The sequence below is a fragment of the Mobula birostris genome, chromosome 26 (genome assembly GCF_030028105.1).
Source record: "Mobula birostris isolate sMobBir1 chromosome 26, sMobBir1.hap1, whole genome shotgun sequence".
Classification (NCBI taxonomy): Eukaryota; Metazoa; Chordata; class Chondrichthyes; order Myliobatiformes; family Myliobatidae; genus Mobula; species Mobula birostris.
In genome coordinates this window covers 19,055,189-19,070,308 of record NC_092395.1, presented here as the reverse complement: position 1 = coordinate 19,070,308, position 15,120 = coordinate 19,055,189, and the positions used below count along the sequence as shown (strand labels likewise).

Here is a 15,120-nt window from a genome sequence, read left to right as displayed (position 1 = left end):
GCTGTGGGAGCTCGTGAAAGTACATCTATTTTGTGTTGCTCAAAGCGATCATAAAAAGCACTGAGCCCCTCTGGGGGTGAAAGCTTGTTGTCACCTACTGTATGTCTCTTAGTTTTACTTTGTAGGAGGTGATAACATTCAAGTCCTGTCACAGCTGTTGAGCATCCTTCAGTGATTCCAGCTTGGACCAGAATTGCCACTTTGTTTGTGAGACAGCTTTCCAGATGTTGTGCTGGATCTCCTATACTTTACTTGGTCACCAAATCTGAACACCACTGACCTGGCCCTCAGTAGATTGCTAATCTCTTGGTTCATTCAGTGCTTCGTGTTGGGCAAGACTCTAAATGATTTTCTGGGGACACACTCGTCAACAAATGACTTTATAAAGTCCGTAACAACTGTGGCGTGTTCACTGAGATCCTCTATTGAATCCCTGAACGTGCCCAGTCCGCTGACTCGAAGCAATCCTGTAGCTGCCTCGCTACCTCCCTCTACCATCTCTTTGTTGTCCTTACCTGGAGTCTTGCTCTTTAGCCTCTGCTTGAATGCAGGTAGAAAGATTTAGCCAGATGGTCAGATTTCTTAAAATGTGGACTAGGTTTGGAACGGTATGCATTCCTAATCATAGTATAACAGTGGTCGAGTGTGTTAGGACCTCTTGGGCTGCAGTTGATATGCTGATCAATGGTCTAAGCAACTTCTGCATAAGACCAGTGAGTAAATGCTTAACAGTGGTTTCACCTCCACTATACATGACAAGGCTCCCAAGTAGATCTCCTCTACCTTCCACACATTTGTTCTTACTCCCTCTAAGCAAAACAAGGATAGGGATCCCCTTAGTCTCACCTATCACCCCAACTGCCTCAATGTAGTAATTCTGGACACTTCAATAAGATGCCTCCAACAGGCACACTTTCACCTCCACTCTGACATTCTGAAGTGACCTCTACTTGATGTTCTAGTTCACTCCTCCATCTTCACCGATACTCACTCATCGATTCACATGGCGCCTTCCCAATGAAACTACAGGGGATGCCTGCTTTGTTTGTATCTTCTTTCCCCCCCATCTATTGACCCAAGTTTTGCACCTAAATGAAGCCGAAATTCAATTGCACTACAGTAGTGTTCTTAACATGATCTCCACTGCAAAGAAGAAACAGAATGTGGTTTGTGTGGCTAATCTACAGAATAACTCCCTTGTCCAAAACTTCCAGCTGTCTGCCACACTATCATTCCCATTGTGACCTCTCTTCCCCTGGCTTTTGACACTCTTCCAAGAAAATCCAATGTAAACTGGTCAAACGTATTTCATCTTCTTCTTGACATGGCACAGATCTCAAGACTCAACATTAAATTCAACAATTTCAGATAAACATCCTCTCTAAACACAAGAAATTCCACAGATGCTGGAAATCTTGAGTAGCATACACAAAATGCTGGAGGAACTCAGCAAGGCAGGCAGGGAATAAACAGTTGATGATTCTGGCCAAGACCCTTCAACAAGATCATTCTTTTGTCCTACTTGAAGGATCTTGGCCCAAATTGTTGACTGTTTATTCACCTTCATAAATGTTGCCTGCATTGCTGTAGTCCTCCAGCATTTTGTGTGTACTGCTCAGACATTCCTTCTGATGTTGTTTCGGAACTGGCTAGTTCTGATGAAAAATCATACACTTGTAACATTTGATCTACCTGACTAGCAGAGTATTTATGGTATTCACTGTTTAATTTCAGATTTCTACCACTGAGTTTTCTTTTAATCTTCCAGCTCTAGGTTGTTTTGTTTTCTCCTTCCCTCCTCCTGCTCCTCACACCTCCAGACAGATGAGCAGCAATTAACCATAATCTCCCAGCCAACGCCACCACAACTTCTCCCCTGATCTCCACCCTATCTAGAAACTCCCATTGTCCTCTCCACTCCTCCACCTTCTCTGCAAATTAAAATGTGTTGGATTTCTAACTTCTCTTGGTTGTGACTAAAGGTTGAGCGAAAAGTTAGTCCATCTCCCAACTTATCTCCAGCATTTTCTGTTTTTTTTTTATTTTAGATCAATGGTTAGACTTCATTTTCTATTAGCTCATATCTGGAATAAGATGTGATAAATGATTTTTTTTAAGTGATCGTTTTCCTTTCAGAGAAATCACTAATTGCAGTTTTGCAACTCTTCAGCTTTAAGAGAGCTTAGAGTCAATTACCACCTCCCCATTCCGGTTGCCACAGCATTCCTTGATTGACACCCGGAATAGCCAAACACTCGTCAGATCCAGATTAAACCTCTCAGACAATGGACGTCATTGCACCAGTCAAGGGGAGTGGGCGGAGAGCTTCGGCAGTGTCAAAAAGACGGCAGGTGCATCTTTCTAAAGCTTCATGAAATCAGTATCAATTTTTTGAAGGGTGGGGATAAAGAGTTGCTCAAAACAGCGTTTTCCTTTAAAGAAATTAATGATCGGTGCACGTGCTTTATTGCCTATTAATAGCGCTGCAAAAGTAAAAATCGTGTTGGATCAAGAGCTTTTATATGCAAACAAATTGAGGAATATCAAACAAGATTTGAAGAAAATATCACTGTAAAATATCTATGTTATCCATGATCATCATGCCAGCTTCCAAGTCTGGAACTAGCTGCGATTACTGGATAGATGGATCCCACAGGGAGATAGCCTTTGAAGATTACTACACTGTGGCACAGGAATTAGGAAGGTACTGTATTGCAGACAATATTAATGTGGGGGTGTATCTGCAGGCACTAGCATGTGATGAGTGATTGCAGCCTGAACTGCTCGAGTCCTCCGGGCACAGAATGCCTGATAATTAATCGATCTGATTCTAGGCTTTGTTAATTACAGTCATTTAAAATGCGCCGCGAGATTTTATTGTGATAATCCTCGTTGTTAAACGGCAATTTGGAATTTTAAATATATTATTTTTGCTTTGCTAGCATCTGCAGAGCTTGCTCCGGAAACTTTATATATATCTATAATATATAGGGCATTGCAAAGGATAATTAATAGGAAATGTAGCAAACATGTGCTTGCATGCAATGTATTTCTCAAGTAAACCGAAAGCCAAGTGTTACTCATGAGAACTGACACACACCTTAGTTTGATTTTAAGATGGTTTTTGACACATGCCTCTGACCAAGTTTCACAATTTACTGCTTAAAAATGCAGCTTACCTGCTGTTTGTGTTGTGATCACTAATATTGAAGCAGAAATGCCATTGTTTTCTTTTGGTTTACCATCTGTGGATTCTGGAGGACCTGGAACCCGTGGTCCTTGAATTTCTGCTCATTCCCCACAAGGTATGATGATCCAGAGTTTGATGTCCTTTATTTTGTCCTGTATTTGTTAATTCTGTATTAATTTTTAAGGGATGTTCTTCTTCCATAATAGTAATGCTAATCTTTGGACCAGTATCCAAGGTCCTACACTCTGGAATTCCCTCCTTAAGCTCTTTATTCCTTTGTCTTCCTTTGAGATGCTCCTCAAACTTAACTCTTTGGACACCTGCCCGTAAAATGTCAAAGTAAATTTATTATCAAAGTACGTACCTGTCACCTTATATTCCTTAAGATTAATTTTCCTGCAGGCATTTACAGGAAAATAAAGAAATGTAACAGAGTTTATGAAAATATACATAAAGGCTGACAAAAGCCAATGTGCAAAAGAAGACAAGTACTGCAAATTAAAAAATAGTGCTCAGAACATGAGTTGTAGAGACTGTGAAAGTGAGTCTGTAGGTTGTGGAATCAGTACAGAGTTGAGGTGAGTGAAGTTCTCCATGGTTCAGGAGTCTGATGGTTGAAGGGTAGTGATTGTTCCTGAATCTGGTGTTGTTGGACCTAAGGGTCTTGTATCTCCCACCCAATGGTAGCAGTAAGAAGAGGGCATGACCTGGATGGTGGGGTGCTGCTTTCCCCTGGCAGCGCTCCTTGTAAATATGCTCAGTGGTGGGGAAGGTTTCGCGTGTGATGGACTGGGCTGGATCTGCCACTGTAGACATTTCTGTTCCTGGGCATTGGTGATTCCATACCAGGCTGTGATGAAAGCAGTTAGCCAGTTAGGATGCTCTCCACTGTGTCTCAAATGTGGCTTGGCAACAAAGTGTATTTACTTCTCTGAAGCCTCTTGGAATGTTTAGCTGTGTTAAACTGCTATCCAAATAGACATTGGTTCTAGACCACTAACAAAAAAGGCCTAACAAGGTAGCACCAACGCATTGTGTACTTCTTCCGAAGTTCACTTTGGTCCGAGCTCAGTGGTATTTCGGAAGTGGGATTAGTGTGTCTTCAACACCAGTGTCTTCAAATTGTTGTGTTCATTCACAGTATAGCTGTTGTGGATATATAGGATTCCTGGGAGTGTGTCAATGTTTGCAAGGACTGCCACAAACGCACAATTATGGTACAGTTACAGTCCCAGGTGTTGGTAGCCAGTACTTGCAGTAGGTTGTTGGTGATGCATCAGCACTGTCAGGAGGATCCAATGGCAGTATATACATCTCACTAGGGATCCTTCAGATGGTGGCAAGATTTGAATGGGTTTCGGGGAAACATGGTGCTCTTTTGTAACCCTGGAATACCTGTGAATTTTTTTTCTCTGCAGGACTCCTTGAGAGAGTATCAATATATGCAGGAATGGTGCCAGTGTTTGTCAGGTTTCCGAGAGCATGTTTCTATTTGCATGGACACCTACAAGGATCAAGGATCTACTTTATTCGCCTTGTACATCTACTTGTATCAGGGAATTGCTGTGTTGTTTCGGTGCTGCATGCAGCAGAAAACGACAACGTTCAACATTTATGCAAAATAATGAATTATATAAGAATAAAGTTAGACGTACAGATATGCAATAAAATGTGCATAAATACATAAATACCAGCATGCATTTGCAATGCTTTATGCATTATGAAAAGTGGTTTAATGTGCTTACATGCACCGCAGTGACTGAAGTAATAAAATGGAGGGGGATGGGGAGGGTCTAACTACAATGGCTGATCAGGTTAACGGCCTGGGGAAAGAAACTGATGTGAAGTTTTTTTTCTTTTATAAGCCCTTTATCGCTTTCCAGAAGGGAGCTTTTGGAAAAGGCAGTTTACTGGGTGGGTAATGCCTGCAATGATTTTTCCTGCCTTCTTCTTTGTTCTGGACTACTTGTACTTAGAAAGTACTTTAGCAAGGTAGAGAGTCCTAAATCACTTCCCAGGAGATTTATCAAATACAGTTTAACACTTAGTATTTCTTAATACCAGGAGAGGTGAGCTAAAGAGTGGATTTAAAGGGGAAAAGAGGAGTCAAGTGGTGTGGAAGTTCAGGGAGAAAATTCCAGAGCTTGGGGCATTGACAGCTGAAGGCATGGTTGCCGTTGAAGTTGGTTAAATTCAAGAGTGACCACCTGGCTAGAACTTAAGTAGAAAAGGTATCTCGAATGGTCATAAATGCAAGAGATTCTGCGGACACTGGATATCTGGCGAAGGGTCTCGGCTCAAAACGTTAACTGTTTTATTCCCCTGCATAGATGCTGCCTGACTTGAATGGTTATAATGCTGGATGAGGTTACAGAGAAAGGGAAGAAGGATTGAGGCCATGGAGAGTTTGAAAGCAGGATGAGAACTTGTATCAAGGCAGTGCTTGTCTTTGAAGTAGTGTACGTCAACAAGCACGTGTGTGAATGGAACAAGGTGCCAAGTTAAGACATAGCTACAGGATTTTAAATTATTTCAAACTTATGGTAGGTTGAAAAAGATGGTGGTGAAGTCTGCAGGAGACAAAGCCATGCGGAGAGTGTCTGATCAGCAGATGAGACGAGGCAGAGATGGAATTGGGCAATGTTACAATGATGGAACTAAGTAATCTTCAAGATGGCACAGCTTTGTGACTCAAAGGAACGACTGCCAGAAGGAGTGGTGGATCCAAATACAGTAACAACATTTAAAAGATACTTGTACAGGTATATTGATAGGAAAGGTTGAGGGATATTCATCAAACACAGACATATGGAACTAGCTTATGTAGACATCTTGGTTGGCATGCACCAGCTGGGTCAAGACTTTGTTTTCATAATGATTGGCTCTATGACCCTGAAGTTCATCCTGGTCCTGTAGTTCCAGTGAAGTTTTAAATGGCATAATTCACTTTCATACATTTGTAAAAAGGGGTAGGGGAAGACTAACACTGCTCTGTCACTGCTCCAGCGATCTAAGTTAGGGTGCTCTCTATCTGGAGTTTACATCTTCTCCCAGCAGTCAGATGGGTTCCCCCCAAGACGGCTTAGTTTCCTTCCACACCTCAAAGACGTGCACGTCAAAGGTTAAAGTAAATTTATTATCAAAGTACACAAATGCCACTATGTACTATTCTGAGACTCACATCCTCACACTAGAACAAAGAAATACAACAGACTTCTTGAAAAACTATACAACATAATAAACTATATACAATAGAATCATCGGTAAGTTAGTTAGCTACAGTAAAATTGCTCCAAGTGCAAGTGAGTTTGGAGATGAGCGTGTGAGCTAGGTGGAAATCATTGGAGGAATGAGACTGATGCATTTCTTTGAGAACCGTAACTGAGGCAGTGGGTTGAATGGGCGATACAAATATAAATGAATAGAGTGTGAGACAATGATACCAGGCTTCCCAGTGCTTAGTTGCAGGAAATGTACACAGGGTCAGGCAGAGTGAAGGAACTGTGGTTGGGGCAGAGGTGGGTCAGTGTACACGTGGAAAATGAAGGGGCAGCACATGAGTAACAGAAGCGAAGCCAAGGATGGATCTTTGAGAAGACCATAGATAATGGGGCAGATGAGAGAATGGAAAACCATTGGTGTTGATTTCTCTGACTACAACTGAATATATAAGAATGGAACCAGGTGAATGTGTTATCTCCAAGCTGGATGAGTGTGGAGAGGCTGCATCAAAGACTGAAGGCAAGTTGAGGAAGACAAGGAGGTGGAAGTTTGAGCAACACACACAAAATGTTGGAGGAACTCAGCAGGCCTGGCAGCATCTGTGGAAAAAAGTACAGTCGACGTTTTGGGCCGAAAGTTTCCCTGGTCACAATCTCACAGGATGCCATTCCGGTACTGTCCCGGGGCAAAACCTGATTCTTCTTCATTTTCTTAAGCCCATCACCCCCAGTGGGGCATAAGCCACCAACAGGAGCTTGCCAGAGTCCTCTGTCCTGGGATTCTAAAAGGTTGATCTGCTCTGTGGCTTCTGTATTCACCACACGACCTCACGTATCTTCTAGGTGAAGATCCTCCCTCTCCTAGATATGAGGGCTGTAGAGTGTCTGTTGGCACTGCTATAGCTCTGGGTTTTTACAGAATGGGGTTGCGAGCCCCATGCCCACCCCTTGCAGCCGGGCTTGGGACCATCCTTGGCAGAGTTCAAAACCTGATCAGAGAGGGCCAAATATTGACAACTTGCCTTTCAGTTTTTGTGGAATAGTGAGGTCTTGAGCTCCCACCGGACAATGTCAGGTAGGCAAAGACATGCGCGTGGCTTGGGCTGGTGGAGGATGGTGGGGAAAGGAGGTTGCAGATGCTTGGTGTGTAGCTGCCCCAAAACTGAGAAGGTAATTAAGAGCCAATCACTTTGGCATCACGGATGGACCAGAATGGTAAGGAGAGCGTATTTTCTGTCCTGAAGGACTTCGCTGTGTTTTCCTGTTCACCTCAAATGGTCAAAAAGTGACCATTTTTGATTAGTTTGTTCATCCCAGCTTCATATAATTAATTGAAAATAAGACTGTGAAGATAGGCTGAGCGAGTGAGGGCTTTTCTCTTTGGAGAGAAGGAGGATGAGAGGCAACTTGATAGAGGTATGCAAAATGATAAGAGACAGAGATCGAGTGGGTAGCCAGAGACTTTATCCCAGGGCAAAACTGGCTAGTACCAAGGAACATAATTGTAAAGTGATTGGAGAAAAATATAGGGTTGGGGGCAATATCAGAGGTAAGTTTTTTTTTACACAGAGAGTGGCGGGTGCATGGAATGCCCTGCCAGAAGTGGTGGTGGAGGCAGATACATTAGGGGCATTTTAGAAACACTTAGACAGACAAATAAAAGACAGAGAAATTATGAGTTGAGTAGGAGTGAAGGTTCAATCAGGGGTTCCCTACCTTTTTCATGCCATGGAGCGATACCATTAAGCAAGGGATCAGTGGAAGCCAGAATGGGAACCCCTGGTTTAGAATGATACTAGAATAGGTTAAAAGGTCACCACAACGTTGTGGGCTGAAGGGCCTGTACTGTTCTATAAATTCCTAAATCAAAGCTGTGGATCCAAATCAATTGGCAGAACAGTGCATTTAGTGGATTAACCGCGATGTCACCATAACTTATATGATGCCATGCTGTCTGAAGCTCCCAATTGATCCTCTCCCACTCTCTGGAGCAGATGAGGATCCACCTGCTGACACCCTTGTCATCTCTGGTGCATTCCTTCCTTTGAGGTCTCACGCAGGACACCAACGCGGCTCCCACAGAAATGTATCCTGGTAAAACTGCAAAGTGGGCAAGAACAAAGGGTTGAAACCAGGCATGACTGCCCGAAACTTTCTCCCGAGTTTCTGAAGTAAAAAATAAACCCGTCAGAAGCCCTGTGATAAACCCCGTCACTGAGTCACAGAAGAAAGCAGCTGCAAGGTTGCAGTATTTATTGCCTGCTTAACCTTCATCTCCTTCCATCCATCTGTGCTTTCACCTTAGTTTCCCTGGCAAGATCTAATAAGCTTGGGAAATCTGAGTTCCCCAGGTTAGGTTCCAAACATTGCCCTTTAACAAGCTATTTCCACATTTAAATTAGCATTCTGACTTTCCGAAATGGTTTTCCTGACAGCTCAGGTCTCACCTGGGAGTTGGTGGCTTCACAACAGCTTTCCTCCTCCCACACTAATCACAGGTTAAAATTCCCCTTCATAAGTCAACACCAACTTTTTGCATTGTGATTTTTTTATTATTATTAGCTTGTAATTTAATTAGAAGGATAAACTAATTAAAACTGTTACTTGAAAACAATTTCACATATAGGAAATCCCACTTCAAGAAATCTGTCATTTTGTGATATTAGATGGAATTTTAAATATGTCAGAAGTGTTTTGATGAGGGAATTTTTTTGATTAGTGTCTACTTTCCCTATTAATTAGTGAGTGGAAAGTATTTTTTTCTGAGCCAATTGAGAATAAATGAACTCAACGTGAACACTCGTTCTATTTTACCTGGTGGGCACATGATGCAATGGTAATGCAGATCTTGCCTAATCATAGCACAAATCTATCTAATTTGAGTTTAAATGAATCACCACTAATTGCTTTTGGGACCTGGTTGTAATTAGTAATGAAACACCGGGACGCTTCCAAGTAATTCAGCAAGTCTATAGACTGAGTTGCTTTTTAAAGTAGCACCGTGACATTTCTGGTACGCCACTGGGTGTTTTACAGTTGAGACCTTTGGTCAGGGTCGACCATGGATGTGGCAACCTAGCTGTCTATAGTCGCAAGTCTGGGCAGTAAAATATGGAGAGCAAGCTGTTGCCCATGCAGCAGGCTCCCCCTCTCCACACAGCTGGTGAATCCAAAGGAACAGCAGAAGCCGATACAGGTTGACACCCGTGGCATCACAGGAGTTGCCAGTCAGCGTTGAACTCAACGTCGAACTGCCGTAGGGACCTCAGCTCTAAAATTTTCCCTCCGGGTTTACTCCCAAAGCTTGAGTGGGTATAGCCACAGGCCAGCGGAGGTTTGAGATCAGAGTTTTCCTTCTCGTAGGTGAGCTACCAACCACGGCTGATGAGCCCAACCTGCCTGAAGTGACTGGTTTTAAGCAACCAGTAACCTGCCTTTGCCCCGTCTGCTGTAAGTAGAAATGATTCCACTGGGATTAGTAAACCACGCATGAAGGCCAGGAGCTGTACTTGGTTGTCAGAGGCTATTGGGAACACTTAATAGGTAGTGGGAGTTTGTCCCCACTTCCACTCCTGGCTATAACGACCTTAAGTGCTTTCCAGTTAGTGGAGCACTTTTGAAGCACAGTCACTGTGGTAATGTGGCAGCCAGCTTCTGTACAGCAAGCTCCATTCAATTTCAATGTGGGAACAGCCAAATAAATTTTCATTAGAATTTCTTTAATGGATAATTATTGGGCGTGAGATTCAAGATAATTCCCATGATCTTGTGGAAGTGCCTTCCACCGTAAACATTATTGAGTCATAAACTCAGCAGATGCTGGAAATCCAGAGCAACACACCAAAGTGCCGGTGGGACCCAGCAGGTCAGGCAGCATCTATGGAGCGGAATAAACAGTCGACGTTTCGGGCCTGATGAGTCCTGATGAAGAGTTTTGGCCTGAAACATCGAATGTTTGTTCCTGACCAATATTAAAGAGTCTCAGTTCAGCATCACTTCTAAAAGATGGGAGTTAGAGTCATTGAAGGATGAACTTGATTTCCAATTGTTTTATCATTGTCACGTGAGGATCTAACCTGGTCCCAACATATCGATGTAGTTATAAAGAAGGCAAGACAGCGGCTATACTTTATTAGGAGTTTGAAGAGATTTGGCATGTCAACAAATACACTCAAAAACTTCTATAGTTGTACTGTGGAGAGCATTCTGACAGGCTGCATCACTGTCTGGTATGGAAGGGCAACTGCACAGGACTGAAAGAAGCTGCAGGAGGTTGTAAATCTGGTCAGCTCCATCTTGGGTACTAGCCTACAAAGTACCCAGGGGGCATCTTTAGGGAGCGGTGTCTCAGAAAGGCAGCATCCATTATTAAGGATCTCCAGCACCCAGGGCATGCCCTTCTCTCACTGTTGCTATCAGGTAGGAGGTACAGAAGCCTGAAGGCACACACTCAGAGATTCAGGAACAGCTTCTTCCCCTCTGCCATCCAATTCCTAAATGGACTTTGAAGCTTTGGACACTACCTCAGTTTTTTAATATACAGTATTTCTGTTTTTGCACATTTTTAAAATCTATTCAAAATATGTAATTGATTTACATGTTTATTTATTATTATGTTTTATTTTACAGGTATTTTTTTTCTCTCTGCTAGATTATGCATTGCGCTGAACTGCTGCTGCTAACTTAACAAATTTCACATCACATGCCGGTGATAGTAAACCTGATTCCGATTCTGATGTACTGAGATATAGTGAAAACCTTGTTTTTCTTTGAAACAGGCGATTCAGCCCATTGGGTACCTGCTGACCCTCAACCCCCCCCCCCCCCATTTACACTAATCATACTTTAATCCCATTTTCAGGCTCCCTCCATTCTCATGAATTCGTGCCTAATTCCTACAGACTAGTGACAATTTACCGAGACTATCTAACCTCGCAATCTGCACGTCTTTGCGATGTGGGAGAAAACTCGAGTAAATGGAGGAACCCCACAGAGACACAGGGAGGAAGTGCAAATTTCACAAGGTCAGGGTTTTACCTGGGTCTCTATGAGGCAGCAACTCTGCTTGCTGTGTCGCAGTCCTGACATGGTGGCACTCTCTAAGGACTACAGTAGAGAACTAGCCTACATCTTTGCAAGCTCTATTTGACCTAAGGATGTAAACATAAATATCTTTCATTTGACCACTGGCAAAGGACTTTGTCCTTAGATGCACATTTTTTATACCTTATACTTTATTGTCACCAAACAATTGATCCTAGAACGTACAATCATCACAGCGATATTTGATTCTGCGCTTCCCATTCCCTGGATTACAAATATTAAATATTAAAAATAGTAAAAAATAGTAAATATTAAAAATTTAAATTATAAATCATAAATAGAAAATAGAAAAATGGAAAGTAAGGTAGTGCAAAAAAAAGAGGCAGGTCCGGATATTTGGAGGGTACGGCCCAGATCCGGGTCAGGATCCGTTCAGCAGTCTTATCACAGTTGGAAAGAAGCTGTTCCCAAATCTGGTCGTATGAGTCTTCAAACTCCTGAGCCTTCTCCCGGAGGGAAGAGGGATGAAAAGTGTGTTGGCTGGGTGGGACGTGTCCTTGATCATCCTGGCAGCACTGCTCCGACAGCGTGCGGTGTAAAGTGAGTTAGTCTGAATTAGTCTGAAAAGAAGATTCTAAAGATTAACTTTATTTGTCACATGTATATCAAAACATGAAATGCATTGTTTGCGTCAAATCAAGTCATTGAGGATTTTTCTGGGCAGCCTGTAGATGTTACCACACTTCCAGCGCCAACATAGCATGGCCACGACACAGTAACCCTAACCGCACATCTTGGAATGTGGGAGGAAACAGAAGCACCTGGGGTCACGGGCAGAAGATACAGAATTGAACCCTGATCTTACAGTTGGTATACTGTAAAGCATTGCGCTAACCTCTACACAACCGTGCCACCCCCTGTGAAGCCACAAGCCCGTTTTAAATCTTACCTTGGTATAATTATGGCAGACCCATCATGTGACTGTATTTTTGGATCAAGTCATGTGTGCGTTCAACACTATTGACTTATGTAATGTTACATGCATCACTTTAGACCATGAGACGTACTGTTTAGTGTAGACCCGGTGGTCCTGGCAGCGGCGGAGAATGTTGGGTGCCATGGTAGTGTAGCATTCAGCATGAAAGTATCTCAGCTCGTGACATTCTGAAGTTCAAGGTTGAATTCCAGTGCCTTCTGTAAGGTGTTTGTTCAATCTCCCTGTGACTGCATGGTAATAACTGTTATTGAACCTGATGGTATGGGACTTAAGGCTCCTGCAGTCTTTCCAAACTGTTGTAATGAAGGAACTGAGTTAGAAAATTTACATACAGCAAGCAGCATTGATTCAAGGAGAAATCCCAGCACCTATGATATCATCGTGCTTTCAGAGCAGCCAAGTACATTAAAGGATTATGACCGGGATTACGAATTTGAAACATTGTGCAGAACTAAATAAAATTTGGGCATCCATGCATATAATTAATTCAAAAGCAAAAATATTAGAAATATTATTAAGAAGAAAATGAAGTTTACCTTTATGTTGAAAAAAACAATAAAATAATGCTTAAGCGTAAGGATTAGTACTGAGGTAACCTTCTCATAAGTAATTAAAGCTTAGAATTATTTTTTAAAGCTCACATTGAGCTTGTGTAACTATGCATAAGATTTTAGGGTATTTTTCCAATAGGAGTGTTTCAAAAATAACTGAATTTCGCAGGACAAATGAGAAAATCTGCAAATGCTACAAATCCAAGCAACACACACAAAATACTGGAGGAACTCAACAGGCCAGGCAGCACCTATGGAAGAAAGTACAGTCGATGTTTCAGGCTGAGACCCTTCGGAAGGAGTTTGGCCCGAAACGTCAACTGTACTTTTTTCCAAAGATGCTGCCTGACCTACTGAATTCCTCCAGTATTTTGTGTGTGCTGCTTGAATTTCACAGGAGATCAAGTAGAGAAAGCTGGCGATAGGATAGCCCAGGGGAGGTTCACTATGTAACTGCCTGGAACTCAGTTACTGTACCTCAATATAAAGCTAACCAGTGGCAGATGCTGTGATACACCCTAGAATGCACTGGGACACATCATCAGTAATGTAACATGGGGTCATCAGGTGTTTCGGGTCTTTCAACATCAGACACTCTTATCTTTCAGGGTTGATCAGGCCCTGGCTTGCGGCCCAGCAGCATTGGTCCACGAGTCACCCCTCTTGATCCATAGCCATCTGGAGGCTTGCTCAGCAACCTCTGTGACAGTCCTGATGGCTCTTTTCTCTGCAGTTCCTGTTAATGCCAAGGAGGGAGTAGATTCTGCACAGCAAGCAGCCAGCTAAACCTCTACACCCCACTTCTGTAGGCTCGTATCGTGCCCCCATCCCCACCCCTGTCGTTCTTCTGGTAATGATGACAATTATTACTGGCTTTAGCATCATTACTGCCTCCAAAACTAGGACATAGAACTTTTGTCACAGTAGCAGATAATTTAACCCGACCTGTCTGTGTCATCTTATTTATCCACCTGAGTGACGAGCTTTTTTCATTGTCACGTGACTCTGGGATCTACCTGTGCTTCCTACCTTACAACAATATCAACGGTTCAGAAGTATTTCAGTGGCTGCAACACTCACCTCAACACTGAACTGATTCCACAACCATTGGGCTCACTTTCAAGGACTCTACAATTCATATTCTCTATATTATTTGTTGTTTTCTGTTTGCTTTTCATTTTTGGATTTGCAGTTCGTCATCTATTGCACACTGGCTGTTTGTCCATCTTTGTGTGTGTGTGTTTTTTAATTGATTCCACAGTCTCTTTTCAAGAAAATGAATCTCAGGCTTGTATATGGTGACATTTATATACTTTGATAATAAATTTACTTGAACTTTGAAGTTGTTTTATGATGTCTGGCATTGTAGAACTACAAGTCTTACCCTCACTGCAATGCAAATGACTGTATTAGAAGACCCAAAAAACTCTTTATCTGGTTCGGCATTTGCGATCATGTAATTGACTTAACCTAGGAAACATTTATTCATCCTTCTTCCAGATAATTCAGATCTTTTACAATGCTTCAGGAAAATCCAGATGAATTATACTATAAACACAAGAGTTTCAGCAGATGCTGGAAATCCAGAAACACGCACACAAATAAATGCTGGAGGAACTGAGCAAATCAGGCACCATCTATGGAAGGGAATAAGTAGTGGATATTTTCGATCAAGACCCTTCATCAGGACTCAAAATTATATTATAGTTATGTATTTTCTCTAACAGGTCCTGTGTCTTAGAGATGAAGTTCAGAAACTAAGTTACTTTGTAGGATTTTCTATTCTGCCGTTCATTCTTTGGGGTACTCTTCTGTTTTCATGGATGTCTGTGAAGAGTAAGAATTTCAGGTTGTATATTGTATACATTCTCTGATATAAATTGAACCATTGATTTTTGATATGGCATAGTGAGTCTTACCATGCAGCTGAAAAAATTACTTTCAATTATATAAACCTGGAATAAGAAGTACTGGTAATATTGTAAAGCTAGTAATGATGACAACAGACTATGGTATTGTGAAAACCCAACTGATTCACCAATGTCCATCCTGGAATGAAATTTCCATCCTTTCATATTCTGGTTCCAGATCCTTCAATTTAACTGCCCCTTATATAAA

At 42.1% G+C, this 15,120-nt stretch overlaps 1 protein-coding gene across 1 annotated transcript in view; it reads left to right on the top strand.

The window, feature by feature from the left end:
* The first annotated feature begins 2,321 nt into the window (after positions 1-2,321).
* Positions 2,322-15,120, top strand: part of LOC140187998 (calcium/calmodulin-dependent protein kinase type IV-like) — a 148,884-nt gene continuing 136,085 nt past the window's right edge. Inside the window, exon 1 of the mRNA XM_072243866.1 lies at positions 2,322-2,704. Within this exon, the coding sequence (XP_072099967.1) occupies positions 2,583-2,704 (122 nt within the window). The 5' untranslated portion in view covers positions 2,322-2,582. The remainder of the gene's footprint in view (positions 2,705-15,120) is intronic.